This window comes from Rhinolophus hipposideros (assembly GCF_964194185.1).
Source record: "Rhinolophus hipposideros genome assembly, chromosome: 25".
Taxonomy (NCBI): domain Eukaryota; kingdom Metazoa; phylum Chordata; class Mammalia; order Chiroptera; family Rhinolophidae; genus Rhinolophus; species Rhinolophus hipposideros.
This window is the reverse complement of record NC_138071.1, coordinates 13,715,825-13,737,587: the sequence shown is the minus strand read 5'-3', so window position 1 is coordinate 13,737,587 and position 21,763 is coordinate 13,715,825. Positions and strand designations below refer to the sequence as shown.

The following is a 21,763-nucleotide window of genomic DNA, read 5'->3' as shown; positions in this document are numbered from 1 at the left end:
ACAATGATGATATTCTGACTTTCATTTTTGTTTGTTTGTTTGTTTTGCTTTAAAATACTTAGTTCTTTTACCTTCTGGCATGCACTGCAGAGCGTAAGGTGAGATATGAATCTAAATTACTTCCTTTCGATACTGTAATCCATTTATCCTAATATCTTTTATTAGTGATTACTCCTTCCTCTCATCACTGTAGTGGCTTATTGTTTATTAGTCAGTACATACTGATGATTGAAAATATTTCTGGAATATCCTATCCTGTCCTGTCCTGTCCTGTCCTATCCTGTCCTGTCCTGTCCTGTCCTGTCCTGTCCTGTCCTGTCCTATCCTATCCTATCCCATTCTACCCTATCCATCTGATTGATTTGCCAGGTTCCTGACATGGTAATGAGAAGGCTCTAGGGGCTTAACTTTCAACCTGAGTTCTAGAGCTTTATTTCCTCCTTTCAGTGTTTTATCTATGACAATTTGGAATATCTAATTACTCTTATGTCTTTTTTAGAGGGGGAGTTCCAAAATGTTACTGACCTGCCTTAGAGTAAGGGACCAGAACTCTTCCAGTGGAAGAAACTGTGCCCTTTCTCTGTCTCCTTTTTGAAACTAGTCCGTGACCCTGTTAACATATCTGGTCTTTGGGATGTGGACAAGTCAGAAAAACCAAAGACCCACCTAGTAAACTTAGTAATAGATAAGTGCCTGGCACAGAGTAAGCCCTCAATAAATGTTAAGTAATCATTAGAAAGAAGGCCAGACAATACCTCCTCAAACTGTTGCCAGTATCCAACAATAGCTCATGCGTACATCTCTCCCACCCTAAGTCATGCATATAAGAGTGGGAAAGGGGTGTGGTAGGCTGAATAATGGCCACCCCAAAATATCCATTTCCTAATCCCTAGAACCTGTGTATGTATTACCTCGCATGGTAAAAGGGGCTTTATGGATGGGGTTAAAATAAGAATCTTAAAACAGGAAGATTATCCTGGATAATCCGGGTGAGCCCAATATAATCACAAGGGTCCTATGGGGGGACATGGGAGAGTCAGAAAAAAAAGGCATGTGACCACAGAAGCAGAAGTTGGAGTATTGTGCTTTGAAGACAAAAAAAAGTTGGAAAATGGATCCTCTAGAGCCCTCAGAAGGAACTCAGCTCTGCTCATGCCCTGCTTTAGTCCAGGGAGATGAGACCCAGTTTGAACTTCTGACTCTCAGAACTATAAGAAAACAATGTTGTGTTGTTTTAAGCCACTAAATTTGTGGTAGTTTGTTACAGCAGCAATAGAAAACAAATACAGAGGGATTCAGAATTTTATTGAACATCTGCAAAATTGGAACTCCTGGACTCAAGTCTGTTTAAATTGTAGGGTTTGAGGCCCACAGAACCTAGTGGTACCTTTATTTGCCATGTTACCTCAGACAGATTTTCACTATCTTTCATTCAGCTCTTTTCTCTCCATTTCTGCCCATCCAGCCTAATTTCTGCTGCCACAAGAATTTTCTTCTATTCGCCCATCTTTGAGGCTTAGATTTGATGGCTGTTCTGAGATACTGGTATTAACCCCACATGCTTGCAACTAGGATTATTACAAACATGGAAATTCAGGGAGCAAATTAAACTGAAACATGAAATAACAGTGAAAAAACCTTTTAAAAATGGGGGCATATGTTTCTCCCAGCATCAGACCAAAGAGAAAGAAAGCTAGGGAGATACTGAGAAACAGAGACAATGAGAAACGGACCTAGTTAAAAACACTGAGTCACACTATAAGCTCTGAACATTTGCTCAGGGCGTTTTTAAGACCTGCGGATTGGGCAGAAATTCCTCACCCTTTTGTCCAAGCCCAGAAGGCTAGATACAAGCCCCATCAGGTGTGCACCTCAAAAGCCTTTAGTGAACCAAAAGATGCATCACCCCAACTTCTGACCCCAAACACAAACGTCTAGGTCCGCGTCACCAAAAGAAGGGAAAGTATAAAATGCACGTCTCTTCTCTCCCAGAATAAAAGGCCCTTACTTTTAATGTTTTATTTGTGATGATTTTATTTTATTTTATTTTTTTCCGTTCTGTTACTAGCTGGAACTAAACATTGGCTGAGGCCCCAGGCGGCTGCTGGAGACGGGCCCTCCCAGGAGCAGAAGGCTCGCTTAGGCGAAACTAGGGGCGGGGAGAGAACTAGAGACTCTGCCTCTCCAGCGCGGTAGGGATTCTCTCGAGTCTTTCCCTGGCCAGCCCAAGCCCCTAGTCTGAGCCCCTCGACAGCAGGGGACCGCGGAGAGACTTCGGGGGACACTCATGGGGTAGTGAGGTCACGCAGCCCAGCCCTTAGCTCCTCCGGACGCGGGGCGCTGGCTCCTCCTCTAGCCGCTGCGGGGGTGGGGACCACCCACAGCGCCGGACAGCCCCGCCCCGGCCCCGCCCCCGGGCCTCGCACGCTCCTCAGGGCGCGAGGAAGACCCGCGCCAGGCTCGAGTTTTTCTAAGTCCTCCCTAAAGCAAGATAGGCCGTGGTACCCAGCTCCTCAGTTAAAGATGGAGGGGAGGCTAGAGGACGCAGACTGCGGATGAGGAGATGGCCTTTTCCCTCCCGGTTCCCTTCTCTCCCAGCGAAGAGTTCTGTACCCTGATTTCTAGACGTATCCTTACCTACTCCCATCCTAAAAGTTTTAGGTGGCAAATTAATTTTAATTCACTTTAGTTTGGAAAAAAATTAACATCAGGTTTTGGGATAAACTATACCTTTCCCATCGGAACCGGGTTCTTTCCACCTAATTAAGACGGAGAGGGTGGGTAATGGGAGAAGGAGGGTAGCGCAACTGGTTGAGGCAGATGGGCTGTAGAGGTACAGTGGCACTTAGGGGAGTCTCCAGTCTCCTCCTGAGGGAGAGCCCACCGTTTGAGCCCTCTACCCCTCCCCTTCAAGTTGCCAGAATGGAAAATTCATGGAGTCCAGCTTAGGTCAACAAACTTTTATTGCCATTTCTGGCTCCCCCTGCCCCAGCAAGATCCCTGTTTCTTACACTGTAGAAATAATGAGCTATGGTGCAGGGGAATGGGGCGGTGTTACCTTGCCTCCTCTGCGCCAAGGTTAAAAAACCCCACTTGCTAGAGAGGGAGGTCCAGAAGGGAGGAATTCAAGGGCACATATGGCTCAGTTCCACCTCCGCTGGCTGCAGAATATAGAGACCATGGTCCCAAACATTTTTCAAAAGGGGGGGGGCGGGGGAGAGGGATGAATTTGGCTGCTGTTGTACCCGGTGCCCTTGCTGCCATGTTTCCATGGAAATGAGGGAGGGGCAGGATGTAGGTCAGTCTGACTACCTGGGAGGAGGGCAGGTCAAGCATTTAGTAAACATATCACCTTCCATTCCTACCCAACACATACAACTGTCCCCAGCCGACCCCCAAGCTCACTGCCTGCTCCACTCCCTTCCCTTCTGGAGCTGGTATCAGGCCAACTGGACTCCAGGCAGGGCTGCTGCTGTCCACTCTCCAGCCATGCCTTGCTGGCAACAGCCAGAGTCTGACTGCGTCCGTTCAGCTCAGTAGCAGCCTTCATAGAGGTGTTGGTGGTCGTGCCGCAGTGAAAAGCAGCAGCTGAAACCCCCCGACTCTATGCAACTGCTATTCCCAAACATCTCTGCCCAGATAAAACTTAAAAATATATATATATATATAAATCCAAATGGGTAAAGTTAGAAACAATACAGAGTAATTCTCTAACAACACTGAGAGCGAGGAAGGGGAGAGGAGGCGCACCCTCCCGAGACGTGGGCCACCTGTGCACCTGCCGTCTGCCTGTTTGCACTTTGCTACTTCCCACTGGGCTGTTGCTGGGGGGGCTGGAATCCAAACCTCCACGTGGTGCTGAGAGCTGGACCACTGCTGTCGGTCGATGAGGCCCACCAGTTGTCATAGTGAGGAGGTAGAGGATGGATTCTCAGTACCATGGGTCAGCCCGGTGCTGCTGATTGTAGAGCTGTAGCTTGATCTGATCTTTGATCTGATTCACGAGGATCTGGGACAGCAGGATCCCCACCAGCTGGGAGAGGCGAGAAGGATTGGGCCCTCAGCAATGAGCGAGGCCCTTGGCTTGCCTGACTCAACCTTCCCAGTGCGGTCGGCACCATCTTATCCCCTGTTTCTCAGCAACGTCAGTGCCTGACAGCTGAGAAACTGGTCCCCAAGTGCCCTCCCCAAAACAAAGATGTCTTTGCAGAATGGTGGGACCCACAAGTCAGACAGGGTAAGTTACCTGGGGAATGGCCAGGCCCAGGGCCACACCACCAAGTGAGAAGAGGTTGCTGTGTAGCCAGTTGACCAATTTGTCAATACAGCCATTGGTGTAGATGACTTTGCCAGCTTCCAAGTAGTCAAGGGCCTGCATTCCTTGGCCACACATGGTGTTGATCACTGCCTGGGGAGAGAGTTGAAAAGCCAAATGGGACTCCCATTCCAATCACTTTTTCTTTCAGGCCCTAGCTGATGGGCTTCCCCGCCCTTTCTAAACTCCTAAATTGTTAGAGAATATATGTGCAGGATGCTAGGCTGGAAGTTGCTAAATAGAGGCTTCCCTTCCTTCGAGAGATCTGAGTCCACTTCTGAAACCCCATGTGGGCAACAGGAGTGAAAGGTTAACAGAACCATCAAATTGGGGTGAAGAAAAACATCTGACAGCTGTGCAACAAAATTGATTGGTTAAGCGAGGGAATGGGGATTCCCAGTAGCAGCTGCCCTAATCAGAAACTAACTCAGATCACTGCCCAGGAGGAAATGAGGTGACATGTGTGCTCACCTGCTTGGGGGTAAGCAAGCAACAGGAGTAAGGCACAGAGCAGCGTTCACGGCTGGGGTTGTCTTCTGAACAGTTGAAGTACATATTCAGGGACCAGTCCTTGTAGGAAATCCCACCACAGCAGCTGAACTGCAACAAAGCCCACCACAGAGGTTAAGAATCGCTCACCCCTCACACTGAGGTGACCAGGAGAATTCTCAGCCAAAAGTTTATAGCAAGCTTCCACTTGCAAGTTCGAATTGTGTTTAAACACGACCTTGAAACTTGAGCTCAAGTTTCTTAGTGGCCTTCATGTGAAGAAGTTTTCTTAATTTTTACTACTTTATATATCTGGTTATGACTTACCATAGCTGTATATATATTTTCTTTTACGCATAAAACTATGTGCTCCTTGAGGGCAGTTTCTGCTTTTTCAGTCCTGCATAGCATAGAGCCTGACAAAAGGAGGTGATTGAAAGTACTGGATGAAATAATTAAAGGCTCAGTGTTGCAAACATTTATGTTAATATAGAGAAAACACAGGAGGAGACTCTTCGATATTGTGGGCCCATAATTACTCCATGAAAGCAAGTAGGATCCAAGTCAAGTGTCTGTTGCATCAAGGGAAAAGGAACTCAGCACTTGTCTCAAAAGCACTTTTACTTAAAACTTAACTTTAGATTCATGAGAGCATTATTCACAACAGACAAAAATTGGAAGTGACCCAAGTGTACATCAAAGGCTGCATGGATTAAGGAAGTATGGTACATACAATGGAATATTATTCAGCCTTAAAAAGGAAGGGAATTTTGACAAATCCTACAATATGATGAACCCTGAAGACATGCTAAGTGGAATAAACCAGTCATAAAGGGACAAATACTGTATGATTCCACTTATAAGAGGTACTAGAGTAGACAAATACATAGAGACAGAAAGTAGAAAGGTGTTTGCCAGGAGCTGTGGGAGGGGGAAACGGGGAGTTAGTGCTTAACGGGTACATCTTCAGTGAGGGAAGATGAAGTTCTGGAGATGGATGATGCTGATGGTTGTACAATAATGTGAATATACTTAGTACCACAGATCTGTACACTTAGAAATGGTTAAAGTGGTAAATTTTATATTATGTATATCTTACCACAATTTAAAAAATTTAATTTCTGCATAGAGTTAATATTTTAAAAGTCTTCCCATTTCCGCACGCCCCTGTAAGCAACCACTTGTAATGGCTTCTCACATATCCTTTCCAATTCTTTTTGCAAATATGAACCTATGTTCTTTCCTCCTCCGTTTTTTACAAAAATGGTAGATTACTATGTATACTGTTCTGTGCCCTTCAAAGTATTTTTAAAGCACTCTGCATGTATGGTTTTTTGCCAAACCCCTTCCCAGAATCCATTACCCTGGCAGGTAATGAAAAAGCCCACAGGCCTGGAGGGTAAGGCCTCTCTTGGGATGGCACTGACTTTTGCTCACAGGGTCCAGGACCATGGGCTGACCCCCTACCACAAACACACACACACACACACACACACACACACACACACACACACACTCTTAGTCCATACCTCCTTCTGGCCAAAGTCAATGAGGTTCTGCAGGTCCAAGTCATCTCGGTAATGTACGATGGCATTATTGATGAACTCACTCACCTTCCCTCGTGCCTGCCAGAGACACGAACAGCCAATCAGCACACAGGACTAAGCCCTCACCTGCTCCACGATTCAGACGTGAGAGTAAACAGTGGTCATCCTTCTTTCTTTATGTCATCCTTGAAATCAGAACCAAGTCCTAGTGATGGAAGTTGGCCAGTTCTGACGCCCAGTCATCCCTGGGCCCTCAGGTACCAGTGGACCTGCTGTTGCCACTTCTCAGAGCCACATTTCATGATAATCCATTATTTATCTACTTCTGAATACTATTCACACAAACTACTTGCTGATTGATGCAAAGCAGAGAAACTAAGTAGAGAAAGGCTTACTGAGCTGAGGCACTGGCCTCTAGTGGACATAAGAGAATTACATCTCCTTAGACCCCAAACAGATCTAGGCCTCTCAGTTTTGGATTTTACTGAGCCAGAAGGACTAGGACATTCTGAATGAAACCAGTGTCTCTCAATTTCATAGTTTCTACCATGCTCTCTTCCTTCTGGCTCTGCTACTTTTCTCAAAGTTTCCTACCCATAGTCCTCTACTCTGCCTCGGCGTTTGCTCTTTGGGAAAGGAATTCTAGTTCTTAATTAAAAGGACTGTCACTGCATGGCAGACCACAATCACATATGGTAAGCACCATGTAAAATATTGTTTACTTTTCCCCTTGCTTCCTTCCATTTAGCCCAATAAACAGTTTTTTCAAAGAAATAAAAGCCTCTTCATGTTTGTGATCCACTTGACAATGAGTTCTACGCCATCATTTGCCATTCAAGTGCGCACATCATTTTAACTTTGTGTTCATAAAACTTCCTTCCCCGTTGGCCTCTCAGACTGTCAAAGGAAAATACCCTACATTCTGAAATCCTCTTTAAATATGGTGACTTTAAAGGCCCTTCATTCCTCCCTAAGGAGAACCGTGCATAGGTGATGCTTCTTGGGGGAAAGAGTGCTGTGCTGAGTTAATCAGGCTAAGCGCAGGCAGGAACGGTCCCTTCCTCCTCAGGTTCACATCTGAGGAGGCCCCTAGGCTCCCAACGCTACCTTGTCTGAGAAGACGAAGCCCAGGATCCCGGCAGCCAGCTGCAGCAAGAACACGACGGTGAGGCAGCTCGAGAACTGTGGGGAGCAGGCAGGAAAGAGTCTGTCACCATGTTGGGCAGTAGCCCCTTCCAGGGCCACGGGAATCACTGGGGGGCCACGGGGTACTTCTCCCAGGTGTCCAACACACGGTAAAGGCCGTTGCCTCTGGGACAGTTTTTTTTTTGGTGGGGGGGAGCCACCCTGTGCTGGGTCACCTGGGCTGAACTGCGCAGTGAAGCGTGGACAGCAGAAGCGTTGGGGATAGGGTGGGACAGAGGACACCGAAAGGTCATTGTAGGAACGGCATCAGGAGACTGAGAGGCACAGGGAGGAGGGGTCAGGGTCTTCCTGGCGGGGCCCCCGACCACTCACCGTCTGCAGGAGGCAGATGTTCTCCCGGAGGGATCCAATACAACCACAGAAGGTGAGCAGGAACATGAGGACGCCCACCACGATCAGAAGGATGGCTGGGTCCACTGCCAGGCAGGCCAAGGCTGCTTCTGGGGGAAGGGGCTGTCTCTCAGTCGGGGCTTGGAGGCGACTCAGGGTGGCACCTGAGGGGGTGCCACCTCCCAATTGAGGGGGTGGGGCGCCCCTCCCAATGTTCTCCTCCCCTAGCGGAGGGAGCTGCAGCGTGGCGGGGTGAAGGGTATGGGGCGGCAGTACTGCCCTCCCACCAGGAGAACAAAAGGGCCCAGCAGGGTTCGTGGCATTTCATTTGAGGAACCAACAGAGTAAGGGCCAGTTAGTCCTAGGCTTAAGAGAGGAGGGACCCCTTTGGCTCCAGAAAAGACTTAGAATGGCGTTAGGCTCGCCAGCTTTGCTGATCCGTTTCCTGGAGACTGTGCAGTGGACTAGGAATGGAGGCTGAGTTGACTGCAAGACAGAGGAAGGGAGGGAGGGGCTGACGCCTCTGATTCCCCTCTGCTCCCCAAAGCCTACCTTCTTTCCTAGACACTTCCTAAACCTGAAAGGTAGGTGTATTTGGAAGATTCAGGGGAACTCTGGGAAATCCTGGTGAACTGACATGAGAGCAAGCTGTCAAGATTTGGCCAGAGGGCGGTTGATCCCTTTAGCCTCCATAGCTTATGTGGGAAGGAGTGCTACGGGGGACGCAGGGGAGGAAGGGGCCTGGCAGAGTAATGGGGAGACTATAGCTCACCTGCATGCTTCATCAGCCGAGCATAGACTCCTATGGACACCATCACCATGGAAATGACCTGTGGAGACAGGGAACCAGCCAGACCCTGAGATTTTGGAAACCAGAGGCTTGATCTCGGTGAGTAATCTTAAAGCAGAGCAGGAAAACATTCCCAGGGCCTGGGAATAAGCATCTTTCTCCTCTCCAGTGATACAGTTGATGGTATCTATCAGTGTTTTACCTCCATGAAAAGATTTCACCAAGATTATCTCATTTGATCGTTACAACACAATCTTTTTTTTTTTTTTTTTTTTTTTTATTGGGGAAGGGGAACAGGACTTTATTGGGGAACAGTGTGTACTTCCAGGATTTTTTTCCAAGTCAAGTTGTTGTCCTTTCAGTCTTAGTTGTGGGGGGCGCAGCTCAGCTCCAGGTCCAGTTGCCATTGTTAATTGAAGGGGCGCAGCCCACTATCCCTTGCGGGAGTTGAACTGGAAACCTTGTGGTTGAGAGGATGCGCTTCAACCAACTGAGCCATCCGGGAGCTCAGCGGCAGCTCAGCTCACGGTGCCGTGTTCAATCTTAGTTGCAGGGGGCAGAGCCCACCATCCCTTGCGGGAGTCGTGGAGTCAAACTGGAAACCTTGTGGTTGAGAGCCCGCTGGCCCATGTGGGACTTGAACTGGTAGCCTTCGGAGTTAGGAGCACAGAGCTCCAACCGCCTGAGCCACCGGGCTGGCCCCACAGTCATCTTGTAAGGCAGCTATTATCCTCATTTGACAGATGACAAAATTAGGTCATACAAAGTTAATACAAGGTTAAGAATAGTGGGTAAGAATAGGGGCTTCAGAGTGAGTCACTCTGTTGGACAAATCTCTGAGCCTCAGTTCCTGTATCTGAAGATGGGAATTAAAAAGTACATCTAATAAACTTAGATGAAAATTAAATAAAATAACGCATGGAAAGCAAGTTCCATAATGCCTGACAATGAATATTGTCTACCATCACTAACAATTTACGTGCCTGTGGTTACACAGAAACTCTGAATTCTATCCCAGCTCCATCAAAGGGAAGGTCTTAAAGCCGAAGCAGGCCTGAGTAGATGTACACCCTCAGGTCTCTATGGAGGTCAATATGGTGTCCAGTGCAAGAATGAAAGTGCATACCAAAGTGACAGAATGCGCATGAATGCTTGGATGGAAAACAGCAGAACTGCCTTGGCAAAGGAAACTTTATATACCCCAATTCCAGTGTGGAGGAATAGAGAATGTAGACCTTTCAAACTTCCTGCATTTGCCCTGAGAACAAACCTATCAGAGACCACTAGGGGTCCTTTCTGCCATCCCCCAAGTCCTCCAGAAGTGCAGGGTGGCCCAGACTGCACATCCCTGGGCCACCCTTTCTTTGTGCCCAGTCCCCAGGCTAGTGCTAAGCAGCAGGAGCTGTCACCATGGCAATAGCGGGGGCCAAGCTCTGGCTGGAGGGAGCTCTCAGCAGCAGGAACTTGACCAACTCAGTGGGGAAGGAGTGGCTGGCTAGACTCCACTGTCCTGTAAGACAGAGACCAGCTGGAAAGAGCCATCTTGGGGCTTTGGTGGGAGAAGGGAATTGGGCCCCACAGCAAGTAATGCAGTCAGGCTAGTCCTTCAGTAGAAACACATTTTTCCTCAAGGGACTCTGCCATCTGGTGCAGTCAGCAGTACATGGGAAACCCTTATCTAAAACCCTGTCTTTCAGGACCCTTCTCAGCCCCCTCTTTTGATCCCCCTCAATCATGTGACACTGTTTCTGACTCAGGGCCAGATGTGTTGTCTGCCGTCCTCACACTCTTTGTCTAGGAGACAGGGAGCTGCTTGCAGAGCTGAGGGTGAGGCTGGAGGTGCCAGTTGGTTTTTTGTCCCACAGCACAACCAGGCTCAGGGGGCAAAGGAGTGGGTAGGAGGCAAGGAAACCACATAACAGAGATCCAGGCATCCCCCTGACCCAGAGGCACAACCCTTTGCCAGAGTAATTGAGGATCTCTGCCTGCCCTTAAAAACTCACCACAACCAATTACAGTTCTGAATATCACTTTACTGAGTCACTTAAAAATACGTATCTGCTCTCTCTTTCTGTTGCTCCCAGGTGGTTCACATTTTTTTTACATGTTAAATTTTCACTAGGGTATATACCTTTCCACAAAGATGGTCTCTGACTAAATCTTAACACAGCTAAAACAAGAAAGGCAAAGTAAAGAGATGCCATGTATCTGTCGCAGGGTAACTTAATTCCATGTGTGGGCCTGTAACTGTACAGCAGTTGCTCTGTCTCTATTTGTGGTAGGTAGAAGAGTGTCCCCCCCAAAGATGTCCTGTCCTAATTCCCAGAACCAGTGAATATGTTAACTTATGTGACCAGAGGGACTTTGCAAATCTGATTCAGTTAAGGATCTTGAGATGGGGAGATTATACAGGCGGGCCCAATATAATCACAAGGGACCTTACAAGACGGGCGGCAAGATGGTCAGAGTCAGAAGGAGCTATGTGTGACAATGGAAACAGAGGTTGGAGTGACGTGGTACCACAGAATGCGGGCAGCCTCTAAAAGCTGAGAAGGCAAGGAAATGGATTCTCCCTTAGAGCCTCCAGAAGGAACCATCCCTACTGATACCTTGATTTTAGGCCAGTGAGACCTTTTTTGGACTCTGACCTCTAGAACTGTTTAAGAAAATTAGTGAGTTATAGTAAGCCATTCGGACTGTGCTAATTTGTTACAGCAGCAATAGGAAACCAATATACTATCCAAATCCATTTCATCAGCTACTATGTACGAGGTACTCTGAGAACTGTAAAGATGAGTCAGATGTGGTCCCTGCCCTTAAGGAGACCTGTGCATTATGTGGGAGAGGGGCAGGAGCATCAGTAGCTTAAAGCAGTGCTTCTCCACCTTGGCTGCCATTAGAATGAGGGGGGTGGAGGAGAACTTAAAAACTCCTGATGCCTAGGCTGTACCCCAAACCAAGCATTAGAACTTAGGCAACAGTATTTCTGACTGTGTTCTAGGTAATTCCAACATGCAGCCAGGTTTGAGAACCGCAGACTAAAGCACTCTCAGCCAGGGATCTAGAGCAGACTAAATTACAATCAAGATTAAGACTTTAATAGTATCGTTAATATTTAATATGAGCATGAATGATACCACTTACCTGGAGCTCACTAGCGAACTCTAAAATTCTGCGTTTTGGTCACGGGTCTGCCTCTTTCTCCTGGAGTCACAGGTTGCCCTTTCATACTTCCTTTCCTGCCTATATCTCCCACCCTGAATTCCTCAAGGCTCCTGCCATTCCAAAGCAGTGCTGCTCTTGTCAATAGCAGAGCACTTGAGAGCCGAGTAGAATATTAGAAATGAGCTCAGCCACTTATTTCTTTACAGATGAGGTGGAAAGAGCGAAGTGATATTGACCGAGTGCACATGGGTACACCGGCAACATCTGGACTAAACCCAATTTCCGATCGCAGTCTTTCCACTTCATCGGTCTTTGCCACAAAATCCTTGTAACACCCAATGACCTCTTCTCATGATAAAGATAGAGATAAAGATACTCCTCTTCCTAAAACGGCTTTTCATCTTCCAGCTAGAATGAAGTCTCGCTGGAAACGTTTAAAAGCTAGACACAGTTTTTAAATTAGCTGAGTCTAGCAAAAGGCATGTTCCTAAAGAGTTGTCGATCAAATCAAATAAAATAACTTTCATGCACTTTTATCCATACGTAAGGTGAGTAATCAATCACCTAAAACTGAAAATAGCCATTCCCTGGGCTCCTTGGAAAAATGGCTGATTCCAGGATGGGGGTAGGAAAAATGCAAGATAAACCTGGAGCATCTTGTAGTACCAGAAAGTAAGGAAATAAATGCTCAAAAACAAAACAAGCAAAAAAACAACAATAAAGCCTCACACTGATGTATGTATGCCAAAGGGATATCAAAATAAAGTATGGAATTATTATCCTAAATATAAAATAAGTATCCATGAGTTCATATTGATAGAAATTGAGTTAATAAATAAATAAATGGAGAAAAGATAAATTTCCCATGCAGAAGAATTCCATATAATTTATGTAGATACTGCATTCTTGAGGAGGTGGAGCATAACTGCCCACTCCTAAGTGTGGGCGACACACAGTAACTTCCTTCTAAAGAGTACAGTACGGAAAAGAGGGGGGAAAGACTAACTTTATAGTGGAGAAAGCTGACACACACTACCTCAGCAGAGATAAATCATTGGTATATGATATAATATGAGGGAAATGGCACTTCACCTCTGTCGTCTTCCTCCCCAAACCTCATAACCCCTATATAACCATAAGAAAAACATCAGGCAAATTTCAATAGACAAAATATCTGACCAGTACTCCTCAAAACTATCAGTCATCGAAACCAAGGAAATGCTGAAAAACTGTCACAGCCAACAGAAACCTAAAGAGACATGACAACTACATGAAATTTGCTATCCTGGATGGGATCCTGGAACACAAATAGGGCAGTAAGTAAAAACCAAGGAAATCTGCCTCAGGGATGCTGTGGATACCTGATCATGGCATTGGACACCAGAGGCTGGACATTAATGAATGCCAACTATAATTTTATATATATAATGTGATGGTTCGGTGTGGGGTCGGAGGGATGGTGGATGGGGGGAGGGGGGTTCACAGTGTGAGGGATATGGATGATGAACGTCTAAGTATTACCTTGTTTTGTACACCTGAAACTAATAAATAAATAAATTTATGAAAAAAAAAAAAAAAAACCAAGGAAATCTGAATTAAAAAATGGACCTTAACGATAAATGATAATGCCATTAATTGTAACAAATATGTCATGCTCCTGTTAGATGTTAGTAATAAGAGAAACTCGATGTGGGGTTTATAGGAACTCTTTGTACTATCTTCTCAATTTTTCTGTAAAACTAAAACTGTTCTAAGAAATGAAATCTATTCAAAAAATAGCCACCTCCAACTTGTTAGTTCTGTACATCCTAATTTATTCTTTAATCCTAATTTTTTAATATCATATTTATTTAACTGGGATCTCTTGCATGCAATTTTACACACTGAAAAAAAAAATTTTTTTAATTGGGGAATTTTGAGAACAGTGTGTTTCTCCAGGACCCATCAGCTCCATGTGAAGTCATTGTTTTCAGTCTAATTGTGGAGGGTGCAGCTCAGATCCAGGTCAAGTTGTTTTCAATCTAGTTGTGGAAGGCGCAGCTCACTGGCCCATGTGGGAATCGAACTGGTGACCTTGGTGTTATGAACACCGCCCTCTAACCACGGAGCAAACCGGCCGCCCTGCAATTTTACACACTTTAATCAGGGTAATTTCTCTCCTTACACCAAAGTGTAAGACAAAGGATCCTAAAACTGTTCAGGTGGCAGAGCACTGGCAAGCTACAGTGCTCAGTTGGTATACCCTATACAATTTTGAAATGTTATATTCTTTTTTAAACTTTAATATGCTATTACTGCTATCTAATTTATAGTCCATATTTAATTTTTTCTAATTATTGTGATAATGTCCTTTATAACACTTTTCTTCTTTTTTCAGATCCAGGAGCCAGTCAGGGATTATGCATTTAGTGATCAAGTCTCCTTTAGCATGGAATAGTTTTGCAGTTTTTCTTTACTTTCGTTTTTGGTCTTTTAAGACTCTCACTTTTTAAAAATTGCAGTAAAATACATATACCATGCAATTAACCATTTTAAACCGTACGGTTCAATGGCCTTAAGTACATTCACAGTTCTTTGCAGCCATCACCACTATCATGTTCCAGAACTTTTTCATCACCCCAAATCAAACCCTGTACCCATTAAACAGTCACTCACCATTCCCTCCATCCTCCAACCCCTGGCAACCACAAATCAACTTTCTGTCTCTATGGTTTTGCCTATTCCGCACATTCCTATAAATGGAATCATGCAATATGTGGCTCTTTGTGTCTAGTTTCGTTCCCTTAGCGTGTTTTCAAGGTTCATCTATTTACAGCATGTATCGGTACTTCATTACTTTCTATGTCCTAATAATATTCCATTGTATAGATATGACACAATTTGTTCATCCATTCATCCACTGATGGACATTTGGGTTGTTTCCACCTTTTGGCTATTGTGAATAGTGTTGCTATGGGTATCCGTGTACAAGTTTTTGTTTGAATACCTGTTTTCAATTCTTTTGGGTGTACACCAAGGACTGGAATTGCCGGGTCATCTGGTAATTCTATGTTTACATTTTTGAGGAGCTGCCAAACTGGTTTTCCACATTTCATATTCCCACCGGTAATGGATGAAGGTTCCAATTCTTCCACATCCTTCCCCACACTTGTTCTGACATTTTTATTTTTTTTGACACGAAAATTTTTGGTAAGTCCAGGCCAGTTGTTTTGCAGAATATCCTTCAATTTGGATTCATCTGATTGTTTCCTCACAATTCGATTCAGATGACACATTTTTTACAGGAATATGACACAGATAATGTGTCCTCAGTGTGTCATGTGAGGAAGAACAACATATTAGTTTCTATCATAGAAATAAGGAACTATTCACTGAAAGATGCTGAGGCTGTTAGACATATGTCTCCTCGTCTCCTAATAACAATACTGGCACTACTCTAAATAGTTTCCTAGTTTTCCACAATATTTGGTTGCTCTTAATATTCTCCCCCCTTGCCTTCAGCCAGTACTTGCTTGCAGATAAGCAGCCACAGGTACGAATGCTCATGGGAGAAAACAGAAAATGGAGATAATTCTCACCATTATCTTGACTTTTATTTTTCCTGCAAATTGGGAAAAGACAGCCATGATTTGATATTCGTGAGAAACAACCTTATTCTAGCCCCCAGGACACTACTTTAGGGCCGTCAGGAGAGGAAAGGTTATAGGGCCCCAAGTTGAGGCCCTGAACAACACTTCTCCTGGCTCTAATGCCCAAAGGCCAATAATTACAGGTAAATAAGCTTTGGAGTCCACTTCCACTGGACTGCACCTTAAGACCAAGATGGGTTGTCAAGCCTTGAGGAGTGGACCTAGGGAAGGCCCTTGGAGACAGCAGTGGGGTCCGGCCCTATGGTATACCGGGGGTGCCATTTCACATTTTAAGAGATGTTAGCTTAAAATGTGAATACATTTTTTTGGCACCCTCTGTGTATGAAACTTCTCTGTAAACTATGAAATACAAAGAGTCATTAATTGTCATCTAACAGCAGGAATGTGAGCAGACAGGGTTCAAGGCTGAAGGAAGTCCAGCTCCAGGTTAGCCCTTACCTAGACTCGACCCATGTCTACGTGCCACTTGTCAGGAGGAGCACTCACCCTGGCTCTCCAAGTCCATCCCCAACAGGCGACCTCTGGGAGCTACTTCAAACAACAGTAGTGAGAGCTATTATTTATTTGTTGAGTACTAAGGGCCGGCACTGGCCTACACACTTTCTACACACTACGTCATTGAATTCTGACCACCCCCTCAAGGGGCTGTTAGTACCTCCATTTTACAGAACTGATATTGGGAGAATTCAAGTCACTTTGCCCAGTTCACTCACTTAGTGAGAGGCTGAAGTGGGACTGGAATCTAGGTCCCTACGTCTCCAGGGCCTTATGACCTCAGCCACATGGCTGCCTTCTCTCTCTGCCTCACAGCCACCCCAGGACACGTGTGTTCACCTCGGGACATATGAGATGGGAAGAAGCTGTCTATCGTTCTTCTGGGGGAGCAGCTAGCAAACTCCACACTGGGTGGGGCTCAGGCAGAGGTTAGTATGATAGCCCCAGGAGGTGACGGTGCCAGCAGGGAAGTCCCTGGAACAGTGCCTGGAAAGGGGAAGACACAGCATCACCTCGCAGAGCCTACCAGCCCCCGAGAGAAAGGCCTGGCCTTGTCTGCCTTCCACATTCTAAAGGTGGGTCTGCACGGAGTCGGTGGATCTGTCTGAGTCCTCGCCTCTTCTTTGGAATGTCTTTCCCTCTTCTTTTCAAGGTGGTGATGGAGGACAGCTGAGATTAGAGTGATTCCCTGTGTGGGAATCAAAACCCTGCCCCTACCCAGCAGGACACGGTGGGGAGGGGTCCGTATCTCAGTTTTCTCAGTCCTATCTGTCCTTATTTATGAATGAAATCAAGGAAGTCACAGCCTGCTAGACCCAAAGCTGGGCCCTGTCTCTTGCCTGGGATCTGCACACACTGGTCCTTCTTTGGTCATGCTGGCACTGTTCCTGGGTTTCTGAGGGGGCAACTCTCCATGTGAAATTGGCCCTTGGCTTTCTCCCTCTGGACTGGATGGATGGAACTGTCCTACAGGAATGGAAGGGTCCACAGGGCTCTTTCCTTCTGAATGTCTGGGGCCAAACTGTTAGGTTCTTTCTTAGGCCATGGCTGGTTTTGGTTTGCTAAGGTTACGCATGAGGACAGGAAATCCGCAAGGGCTCACAGTAATCTAAACACTCAAACTCACATCCCTGGAGTGACCGGCCTAACGCACAGCCTGCTATCAAAACCCTGAGAGGTACTACATGTTTTCTTTTATTCTTTTTGAAGACTGCTTGACGTTTATGATTTTCTACTTGGTACAAGGCAAACAGAGCTATTAGGGGAGTTAAGAAGGCATGTGTGTGACTTGACAGCGAAGGGTGTGGCTCATGTCTTTGTTTTTGGCGGGGTTTTTTATGTTGTTTTTATGAAAAGAATGTGACAACTTCACTGACAAGTACTGTAGTCTGTGGGGGGAAGGGAGACGAAATGGGGAAGGAGATGTGCTCTGCCTCCTAGTATATTTAGGGGTGTGTGTTTGGGGGTGTGTTAGGTGGCAGGAAGGGCCCCTGCTACTTAATGCCTGGTCATTTCCTCATGCCTCCTGAGCCAGGTTACAACAGATGACGCTGCCGGTGGTGTGGGGGCATCGAGTGCCCTGGGGACTCCAATACAGTGGTCCTGGGAGAGTGAATTTCTTATTAAAGAAGATATAATACCTCACCAGAAGCCTGAATCAGCTAGGGAAGACCTAAATGGGGGTCCACAGGTGCTTCAGTAAAAGTGAAAATACCTGGGTGCTGCAGATAGAAATTATGCTTGGCACTGAGGCAGATGCTGCCGGGGACAGAGGCCATTTTTTCTGACCTGGCTGAAAAGGACCACAGGACCCACTGCAGAGAACACAGTTGGGTCCCCACCACCAGGAATGCTTGAGGACTAAGGTTGTGCTGCATATTGACAGACGAGTGTCCATTGGAGAAGGAGTAAGGGCATTGTGCTTCTACCCTATGGGGTCTGCTCTCCCATCTGCTAGCCAGTAAACATTCAATAAGCACCCACTCTTCACCAAACACAGCTGGGCACTGAGAATCCAGAAGTGAAAAAGCAGTCTCTACCCTCAGGAGCCTGCAGTCTAGGGGGTGGGTGTGGAGACATAAAGAAACACATCATTGCAGCCCAGGTAAGGGGTGTGACAATTAAAGTATGTACAAGGTGCCATGGGAGCCCTGAGGCATGGCACAGGGCACATGACACTTTCGCTAAGGAAGCCCGGGCTGAGACACAAGGGTTGGAGGTTTGAGCTGCTGGGTTCTGCCTGACTCAAAAGCCACCCTCACTGCTGCCTTGAGTGGCAAAAAGGACCAGCAAGGAAGGAGGTGGCCGCTGTGGGCAGCGCTGATAATGCTCCTGCCAACCTATGCCCAAAGCTGATAAAGTAGGTACCACCCCACTGTCTTCCTTCCGCATAGAGCTGTCCGATACAGGGAGGTGACGAAAGTCAGCTACTTCTCAACTGAAAGTTTGAAATACCACCTTTGGGATCTTCGGGCAACTACTCCAAGCCACGGGATCCTAATGATCAGTAACCCAGCAGCACGATTCTGGGGAGAAAAATCAGAAGTCCCAGGTGAAAGGAAAAGTGAGATCTGAAACATCCAAGTGGAGCAACTGGTCTTGATCCAGTCTTGATCCAAAGGAATTTTCTAAGTCGAGCTCCAGATGCCCCAAGGGTCAGGGTTCCTAGAGCAGCAGCACAGGTAGCCACTGCCACCACCACCACCACTGAATATGGGCCCAGACGATGCTGCCTCCCTCCCCAATGTGTTCCAGGCACAGGGACAAACACCACCCATACACAGCTCCCCCAGCAGCAGGCCAGAACATGCATTATGCCTGGAAAAGGAGGGGGCCAACAGTCTCAAGTACGGGTGCCTCCTGGGCAGAAAAGGGGAATTGGATTAGGATGACGAAAGCCTGCAATGAAGAGAACCCAATAACCTGTCCCTGAAGTGGGGATGGGAAGAAAGATGACCCTGAGCTAGAGAAGCAGCCCTTCATCCCCAGCTGCATTTGTGTGGAATGCAACTCTGCAGCTCTGGGCCGGGGGAGAAGTGATACTCAGGAACGCCCCAAAAGTACTGTCCCCTGGGAAGGTCAATGTCCCAGGGATACCAGGACACAGAGAAATACATCCTTAGATCCAACTCCAGGTCTTGAAGAAAGAAAACAGTCTCCAAAATGATGCATTCATCTTTAAATAGTTCACAGAGGCAGAAAAATGTTCTCCTTTAGAGGAGAAAGATTCAGGACAGAGAGACAGATATATTGGCTCTGGGTCACACAGTAAGTTAGTGCCAGAAAGAAACTGGGCCTCCTGTCCTTCAGTGTGCTATTTCTAGAGTCTCTGACTTTTTATGAGTTTAAAGTAGGGCCAAGAAGGGGCTCTTCTCTTATTTGGGGTGGTGCCAGCTTGGTTAGCCAGAACCTCAAATAAAGCATTTTTACCAAATTTTCTCCCGATTTAGGGCCTCCCAAAGTTATTTTTCTGGTAAAAGGGGGGTGGGGTGGAGTGGGGAAGTCCAAGAAAATGACCATGAACACAAGTGCAACAGATGCGCCCAGCTGTTGTCACTGGGGAGCACAGATAAGGGTGCCGTGCCAGAGGCTCCGAAGGACACGCAGTCTCGGCTGATAGAAGAAATCAGCTCGAGCCTCTGAGGTCCCTGCAATGTTAGTGTTAGCTCTGAAGATGGCATGCCATCCTCCGGGAGGCTGTCATTAGCCTGGCATACTCAGTGAGCATGTCGGAAGGTCTGAGGGGACTGGCATCAGGGAGGGAGTTCCCCTTAGGACATCCCCCAGGCCTGGCAGAGTGGGGTGAGATTTTCTTCTGTTCCTCCATAACCTCCAGCTGAAGCAGAACCTCAACCCTGGGGGAACCTGGCTTGACTGGTTAACTACTAATGCTGCTAAAACCCCAGCTACAGTAGCAGCCATCTAGGTGAAGGAGTTCCCCTAGAGGCACTGTGGTTCAGCAGAAAAACTACCAGAACAACCCAGACCTACTAAGCAGCTGTTGGATCCTGGATGAAACAATGAACATCTCTGTGCTTTAGCTTCCTCATATGCGGATATAAAATGCAGGTGCTAGATCAGCTGTCTTCTAAATTTCTTTTTCCAGTTCTAACACTGAGAATTTGTTAGGAGCTGGAACTTCACTTTTCTCAACACAATGGCTGAGAGTGAGCTGTCATCACCACCCTCCGAGATTGCTCTCATTTGTCCCAACAGGCTAGCACTTCTGTACCCTGTGTCTGTTCTTCACACCATGGCTCCTGTGAAACCTTTCCAGCAACGGGCGTAAATGCCTGGTCTGCTCCCTCTCCTCAGAAACATAGTTTAGACTCACGATTCCTCCCTCCTGCATGTCTGAACTTTAGGTCGCAGGCAGAGGTGGGCAAGCACAACGGGCACCTAGAGCAGCAGCTCTCGTATAGTTGGAGCTGGAAGAGAAAAGGGAAATGGTGCGGGGAGGTGAGTGAACCTCCCTACATTCTCAAACCCCAGGGGCTCAGGGACTCTTTAGACATGAAACAGGATTGAGCTAGCATTTCATGATCTGGTCCAGCTGGATTCTCAGTTCCAGCAGAGTATTTCTGCCATCCTTGATCAGACTGGGTTTGATTTTATGGAGGAGGAGATGAAGGCCTACAGCGGTGAACACATTGCGGGGGTTAGTCAAGTCCACAATGAATGGCAGAGTGGGGATGAGTATCCAGGGAGCCCCAATATATTTTCCACTTTTCCACCCGCAAGCAGAAGAGTCTGAATAGGACCCCTGGCCTTCTAGCCCAACAGCCGGTGCTATTTCAAGACGCTGAAGACTGTCAGACCCTGGGGAATGGAGTCTGGTCCTGAGAAAGGTGGGGCAAAGTTTGGGACCTTGCTAGGAAAGACGTCCACACCTGGAGGCCATCCCTGTCCCTTCTCAGCCTTTGGGGAGAAGGGGCACCAGAGGCCTGCAAAGGGAAGAGATGAAAGCCCCTGACCTGAACCCATCCTCTCTGAGGTAAGGGGGAGGAAAGGGCTGGGTTTCCCCACTTCCTCTATTTTCTTTGGCATGGCCTCCCAGTCCTCAGGCCCGAAAGTCCCCCGGTCGTGAACGTACCAGTGGGTCTGCCTCGGGTCAACAGGAAAACCCGCTCCTCCCGCTCAAACCCTGACACAGACCCTCATCCGATGCCCAGAGAATACCCATAAGTCTTGACTCAATCTCTTGCATACACCCCCCAAACCCCCCCCTAGACACGGCGCCACTGTGGTGCTGCCTCCCCAGGATAAATCACCCCAAAATGCCGTAATTCCAGAAAACTAGGCAGTGCCGCTCCCCAAGCTCGCCTGGAACTGGGCATCCCAGGACGCCCCTCCTCAGCCACCGGCAGCCCCCTTCACCCCCCGCGGGTGCCCTGCAGCCCAGGTGCCGCCGCGACCCCAGGACTCACCCAGAAGAGCATGTTGAAAAAGAAGAGCAGGTATTTCACCAGCGGATTGACGAAGGAGAACTCCTCTACGTAGGCGGCCGGCGCCCCGGGTCTCCCAGCCATGGTCCCGCGGCCGCCGCCCCCGGGGGCCTATCTCCCCGCGGCGACCAGCCCACTTGCGCGCTCCGCGCCTGGGGGCATGAGCCGCGCCGGCGCCGGAGCCCGAGCCGCCGGGAGCTGCGCCGCGGCGGGAGGCGCCCGAGCCCTGCGTCCGGGAGCAGCGCGGGCAGGGGAACGGCGCCGCCACCGGAGCCGCCGGGAGTCGCGGGAGCCGCAGCCGGCAACGTGAGCGCCCGAGACTCCGCGGCGGC

General features: G+C 47.5%; 1 protein-coding gene across 2 annotated transcripts; it reads right to left on the bottom strand.

The window, feature by feature from the left end:
* Positions 1-1,285: 1,285 nt before the first annotated feature.
* Positions 1,286-21,755, bottom strand: TSPAN33 (tetraspanin 33). 2 transcript variants are annotated; one of them, XM_081038802.1, is made up of 8 exons: positions 21,414-21,755; positions 8,660-8,717; positions 7,870-7,997; positions 7,459-7,533; positions 6,334-6,429; positions 4,787-4,915; positions 4,247-4,408; positions 1,286-4,033 (listed from the first exon to the last, which is right to left on the bottom strand). In XM_081038802.1, the coding sequence occupies exons 1-8, from the start codon at positions 21,513-21,515 to the stop codon at positions 3,932-3,934; spliced, it is 852 nt and encodes a 283-aa protein (XP_080894928.1). In that variant the 5' UTR covers positions 21,516-21,755; the 3' UTR covers positions 1,286-3,931. The 2 variants fall into 2 exon arrangements, with proteins under 2 accessions (XP_080894928.1, XP_080894929.1); XM_081038803.1 differs by having other exon boundaries at positions 7,870-7,994; positions 21,414-21,646.
* Between the last annotated feature and the right edge of the window lie 8 nt (positions 21,756-21,763).